This window comes from Apodemus sylvaticus, chromosome 2, assembly GCF_947179515.1.
Source record: "Apodemus sylvaticus chromosome 2, mApoSyl1.1, whole genome shotgun sequence".
Classification (NCBI taxonomy): Eukaryota; Metazoa; Chordata; class Mammalia; order Rodentia; family Muridae; genus Apodemus; species Apodemus sylvaticus.
In genome coordinates, this window is record NC_067473.1 from 30,760,113 (window position 1) to 30,766,619 (window position 6,507).

A 6,507-nucleotide genomic window follows, 5' to 3' on the forward strand; every position below is an offset into this window, starting at 1 on the left:
GTATTCCTGATTAGAACTCTAATTGCCTCCTTCCAGAAAGTAAAAATAACTGTAAAACGACTCTATTTTTATCATTAACAATGTTGACAATAAAATAAAATCAATTGGAATTGTAATCGAGAGACAAATTTAGGACGAAGGCACTTTTACTTGGGTAGTTTATATTGTAATCAAGATTTGCCAAACCACTAACCGCATGTATCATTTGCATATATTTGAAAGCATTACAGTAGCTTCTGTTTTCAATAGGAAAAAAAATGCATTACTGTCAGCCCTCCAACGATTCGCTTTCAGAGCAGGCTGCTGCGTTCTGGGGGTGGGAGGTATTTCTCCTCTGTTGGGGGGGGGGGTCGATATATAGGGGATAGGGCCGAAAACAGTAGGAAGCTCCCCAGAGCAGGCTCTGATTTTCTTTCTTTACTATTCCCGACCCCTGCTATAAGATGGAGCCCAGATGTAGGGGTTTTTCTTCCCTCTGTGGCTTCAATAAAGTACTTCTGGAAAAACCCACAGTGCCAAGGTGCCCCCTTGGGAGTAGTGTTGGCGTCCTGAGGGAGGGGGAAGGTCAAGTGAGGGGGGGTCTGGCTTTAAATGCTAGGGCCACTGCTTCTGAACACGGGCAACCTGAAAGGGTGCAAATGAATTGAAAGAGATCAGCCTCCAGCCAGGCTATCCCATTCTCCAATCCTAGAAACAAGAGCTCTAGGATACGGGGGTTGGTGCTTCGATGGGATGCGTCTGCAGCCTACCGGGAGCCTCCCTCCACCGCCGATCCCCTTTAGCTCCGGGCGGCCCCAGGTAGCAGCTCTGGGCTGAGCTTGTTAGTTGCTTAAGGTAGGCTAAGAACTCCGCAAGCAGCGCACACGCCAGTAGAAGCGGTGCGCCTGTGACGTCAGGGGGCGACTGACCAATAGGAAGGCGCTGCCCTTTGGAGACAAACCATTCGACTCGTGGCGTCTGCATCAAGTCTGAAAGCAGACGCGCAACTTTCGCAGAATCCACCTTAAAATCTCTGCTTTAAACTGCACCAGCCCCCAAAAATCCAAGGGGGGAAAAGCAAGGGGGGGGAGAAAAAGAGCAGATTCCCCCTCCCCCTCTCCTCTCCCATCCCTCCCCCTTCCTCCTCCCTTTGGGTTAACAAGGCCCTTCTCACTATATCTCTTTATATTAAATACATATATGTATATATATTAGAGAAGAGTGAGGAAGAGAACCACCTCTGCCCCCTCCTTTAAAAAATTTTTTTTTTAAATTTTTGCAAGGATCCCGGGAGCTAAGGTGGCTGCAAAGGGGAGAGCGGTGCGAGCCAAGTGGGGGAGGGTGAAGGAAACCCGGGAGAAGGCTTTCTCCAGCCCCCAAAGTTTTGATGATGACCATGACTACGATGGCTGACGGCTTGGAAGGCCAGGACTCGTCCAAATCTGCCTTCATGGAGTTCGGGCAGCAGCAACAGCAGCAGCAGCAGCAGCAGCAACAGCAGCAACAGCAACAGCAGCAGCAGCAGCAACAACAGCAGCCGCCGCCGCCACCGCCGCCGCCGCCGCCGCAGCCGCACTCGCAGCAGACCTCCCCGGCCATGGCAGGCGCGCATTACCCTCTGCACTGCTTGCACTCGGCCGCGGCGGCGGCGGCGGCGGCCGGCTCCCACCATCACCACCACCAGCACCACCACCACGGCTCGCCCTACGCGTCGGGCGGAGGCAACTCCTACAACCACCGATCGCTCGCCGCCTACCCCTACATGAGCCACTCGCAGCACAGCCCTTACCTCCAGTCCTACCACAACAGCAGCGCGGCCGCCCAGACGCGCGGGGATGACACAGGTGAGAGGCCGCTTAGGCAGCTAGCTTCGCCCGCCTTCCCACTGCCTCCGACCCCTCCCGCCCCGCTCACTTCCTCCACGCCGGGGCCTCCGCCGGCCCCCTCCCGCGGGCGGCCCCGTGCGCTCGCGATCGCCTGGCGCCTGCCTGCCGGCCTCTCCCAGGCGGGCCCCTTCCCGCCGCCGTGGACCCCCTGGCTGGCTCGCCCCGCGGCCCGCCTGGCTCCTCCGCCTCCTGCGTGTGTTTCCCATCGAGCCCCCCGGGCTGTGCGCTAGCCTGGCTCTATGGTCCCCACTGCGCCCTCCAGCCCACCAGGTCTGTGCGCCCTCTGTCTTGTCCCTTCCCTCTCTGCTGGGACCCGCGTTGGTCTGGACTGGGGACAGTTCTGGGCCAGGACTGAAGGCTAGTTAAGGCATCCCATCTCAACGCTGGGCGAGCAGTGGCCTACTTTGAGTGGGGGCACTTGGTGCACCTTGGCGACTTGGAACGAAGCTGTTGCGGCCAATAGATACTAATAGCATTCTTTTTTTCTTTTTTCTTTTTGTATTTTTGTTTATAAAATCTTCCCTTGTGGGCTTTGGGGTGTCCCCTTCCCCCAGTCCTGACCCGGCTCCCGCTCTCTGGGTTTTCGCTAGTACTTTGGCTGCTCCTTTGTTCTTGGAGGTGAAGCAGAGGGCCTGGGGTTGATAGCTCTCCGTTGTCCAGACAATCTCAGCCTGCTCTGGAGCTGCTCTGAGCTCCTGGTTGTGTTTTGCGTCTGGGTTTTGATCCACGCGAGCAGAATCATTTCAACAGAAGGGACTTAAAGCACTAAGCTTGCAGCTGACCACGTAAACACTGGGTGGCTCTGATATAGCTTTAGGCGTTGGGGTAAGCCAGGCCAAGAAACCGCTCTCGGGCCCAGAGAAGAGAAGCCTTACAGCGCCGCGGACTCCGGAGTGCGGCCCGCGCTGTCTCCGCTCTGGCAGAGCGCCCCTTCTGCCCCGGGCTTCTTAGATTCGACCACTAGCATGCATTGTTAGTGCTGGAGACACAGTCAGAGGGAAGCTTTCTCAGCCTCTGGGGGCACGTGCCCACAGTGGTATAGCGGTGATATTATGAGGAACCCTTTTTAAACTTGGGAGAAACTCCTTGCAGGCCTTGTCACATGAAGGGAGAAGGCAGCAGTGGCCTCGCGGGTGACCGCTCCTCTGTGTCATTTGCTTACAGATCAACAAAAAACGACAGTGATCGAAAACGGGGAAATCAGATTCAACGGAAAGGGGAAAAAGATTCGGAAGCCTCGGACCATTTATTCCAGCCTGCAGCTCCAGGCTTTAAACCATCGCTTTCAGCAGACTCAATACCTGGCCCTTCCCGAGAGAGCCGAACTGGCTGCTTCCCTAGGACTGACACAAACACAGGTAATTCCCGGGAAGCCCCTGAAATGCTGGCCCCGCTTGCTAACCGTGCAGAGAGCACACGAGGAGGAATTCTTGGCCTAGTCAACCAAGGATGGAAGGAGCTAAATCACAAATGCTTGTGCTCCAGTTGCGCACTTTCGGGATCACACAGTTTGGAACAAATGACATGGTATTGAATACTGGATTGGATTTGCATAGACAACAACCCTCTGCGACCCCAGCTGAGCCTAGGATCTTTTGGTGAACAAATTCAATCAAATCTTATTCCAGAGCAGAGTAACACGAAGTAGAACGTGTGTGTGTGTGTGTGTGTGTGTGTGTGTGTGTGTGTGTGTGTTTGTGTGTGTGTTGGGGAGGTATTCAGCTAGGAAGCACAACAAGGCCTTTCTTGAGGACCCTTGAGTGGCCCCTAAGAACTAATATGAATTTCAACTCATTGTCATAGGAAGGAAACGTATGAGCTGAGACCAGGAGCAAAAGTTAATTAGACATAGTTTCCAGTAGCTTAATGAAGGCATCCACGGGCAAGCCATTCACTCTAGGATGGGTGAGATAGGGTTTTCTGAAGATTGCATTAAGCTCTGTAGTTGAATCATCCTGATACCAAATAGTGCAGGTTGAGGTTCCTCCCTGACAGAATTGAGAAACAAAGAAAATGTCTCCCAAATCACAGCCTGGGACACCACAGATAATAGTCCCGCTAACCTGAAAGCTATACTGGACATTTCAGATTTCACAGAAAGGGGCCTAGAGGTGAGTCTCTCTCGTCCTACACTCAAAAGCCAGCAGTCAAGAGAACTGAGTGGGATGCTAAGGTCTCTTCTGAGGTGCATCCTTTTCATCCAGCAAGGGTCCTGCTGGTCTACTAAGACAGTTGCCAAGACCTTACAGAATGATGCCTTAAGGCCTCAGTCCCTGAACTCTCCTCAGTCAGCCTGGTTCCTATTGCATGCTGCCACTGAAAATATTTGAGGTTTGCTATAAAAGGGCCCTAGAAGCTCCGTGGCTCTTGTTCTTGGAAAAACAGATTCTGGAGTTTTAAAGGTAATGCTACATTGTAGGTTTCCTTTCATCCAGAAATGTGGGTTGTTGACTTAAATAACCTGCCAACTTAGATACCTGATTCTGTAGTTTTCAGAAGCCTTTTGACTTTTAGTAGCTACCCCCAACAATCGTGTGATGATTGATGACTTCTGTTTGCTTCAGTGACATAGGAGGGAGGGAATGGGGGTTGGTGCAGATCCTAATCCTTGCAGGACTGGAGAATATTTATGTCTGGAAAAAGAGATCCCAGGTATGTCCCATGGCATGTGTACAATATGCGCAGGTATGTTCAAGGTATTTGGTTGTGAACATACAACTTTTAATCAATTCATAATTGTTTACTACTGGATATGCATAGCATAGCGAACTTGGGGGTTGGTAAGCATAAAAAAGCAGAATAGACCAAAAACGGTAAATTCAATTGTACAATTGTGAACCAAACTCTATTCCACTTAAAAGTCCTTAGTAAAATTTTGGGTCCACTGATTTCATTTGATTTCTTTCTAATTTTACCTGATACTTTAAAACCCCAGGCTATAGGATTAAACTCAAGAATCACAAGAACTGTAGGTATCCTAATAAGATATCTAGTAGGCCTAAAGTAGAAGGATGGAGATATTTTGAAAGAGGAAGGGGGAAGGGAAGGGGAAGGGAAGGGGGAAGGGAGGAGCCTTTTGGAATAGTAATGGTTGTTTGTTTGTGTATTACTTTGTAAGTCTGGGATGACACTGAAGACACCCATACGATGTTTATCTGGCCTAATGATTACTACATGTCTTGCAGGTGAAGATATGGTTTCAGAATAAGCGCTCTAAATTTAAGAAACTGCTGAAGCAGGGTAGTAACCCGCATGAGAGTGACCCCCTCCCTGGTTCAGCAGCCCTGTCACCACGCTCACCAGCCCTGCCTCCGGTGTGGGACGTTTCTGCCTCTGCCAAGGGCGTCAGTATGCCTCCCAACAGCTACATGCCTGGGTATTCACACTGGTATTCCTCGCCACACCAGGACACCATGCAGAGACCACAGATGATGTGACTTGTCTGAGTGAACAACCTACAGGAGCTTCTGAAGGAGGCAAGCTCCAGGACTCTCTTGCATCTGCCAAACAGCCTAAGAGTTGAGCTCAGAGGAACTGCCCTGTGATCGGGCCTCTCTTTCTCCCTCTCCCTCCCCCCACCCCTCTCTCTCTCCCTCTTTCTCTCTCATTCCCTCTCTCTCCTCTCCTTCCCTCCTTCTATTCTCCCTTTCTCCTTCCTTTCTCTCTTCCCCCTTTCTTTTCTTGTTTTCATCCCTTTACTCTTTCTTCTTTATTTCTTGCCTATCTTTCCATGCTTTCTTTTTCCCCCTTCCCTCCTCTTCTGCAATTTCCTGTCTTTGGTAAGCTTAAAAGTAACTTTGTAACATACATACACACATACACACACACACACACACACACACACACAGAGAGAGAGAGAGAGAGAGAGAGAGAGAGAGAGAGAGAGAGAGAGAGAGAGAGAGAGGAGACTGGCTTTTGTGCCAGTGTTCTGGAAACCCATCACTGTAAGGATACTTTCCTTTACACTCTGGGATCCAGGCCCCAGCCTCCTCTTTACTACTCTCTATCCAAATGACCTTTTTTTTTACAGACATTCTCCACCGGCAGAAGAATCTGCACAGACATGGCAGCATTTTTACTTGTTTAATGAGTTTAAGACATTATGTGATAAAAGACAAGGATTTTGGACTCCTGAATTTTTATTTACCAATCTGAGACTGAGAGGAAGAGAAGGAGGAGGAGGAGGAGGAGGAGGAGGAGGAGGAGGAGGAGGAGGAGGAGGAGAAGAAGAAGAAGAAGAAGAAGAAGAAGAAGAAGAAGAAGAAGAAGAAGAAGAAGAAGAAGAAGAAGAAGAAGAAGAAGAAGAAGAAATGGAAGGACACCCCCCTCAATATCTCTTCTCCAAAGAAAGAAGAAAATTTGGCTGTAAAAATTAGAACATTGCCACAAAGGAAACACTGCATGTCTTTTCAAAATGCAATGACCAGGAATGACAATTCAGCTAACTACTAACAGCAACAGCAACAGCAACAAGAAAGATGCTCTTTGCATAACCCACCTCCAAACTCTGAACTGGAAAGAAGAAAGACCAAGGAAACAACCAAAATCACCTTCTATTGCTTTGACACCTTTCCTAGGTGAATAGTGGCATTCACTAAGCTAATAGGGACGTTTATATCAAGGACCATTTCTGTATATATTG

The 6,507-nt window shown here is 49.9% G+C and overlaps 1 protein-coding gene across 1 annotated transcript; it reads left to right on the forward strand.

Moving 5' to 3' along the window:
* The first annotated feature begins 1,366 nt into the window (after positions 1 to 1,366).
* Positions 1,367 to 5,302, forward strand: Dlx6 (distal-less homeobox 6). The gene is made up of 3 exons (XM_052172424.1): positions 1,367 to 1,823; positions 3,030 to 3,223; positions 5,051 to 5,302. The coding sequence occupies exons 1-3, from the start codon at positions 1,367 to 1,369 to the stop codon at positions 5,300 to 5,302; spliced, it is 903 nt and encodes a 300-aa protein (XP_052028384.1).
* The last annotated feature ends 1,205 nt before the right edge of the window (positions 5,303 to 6,507 follow it).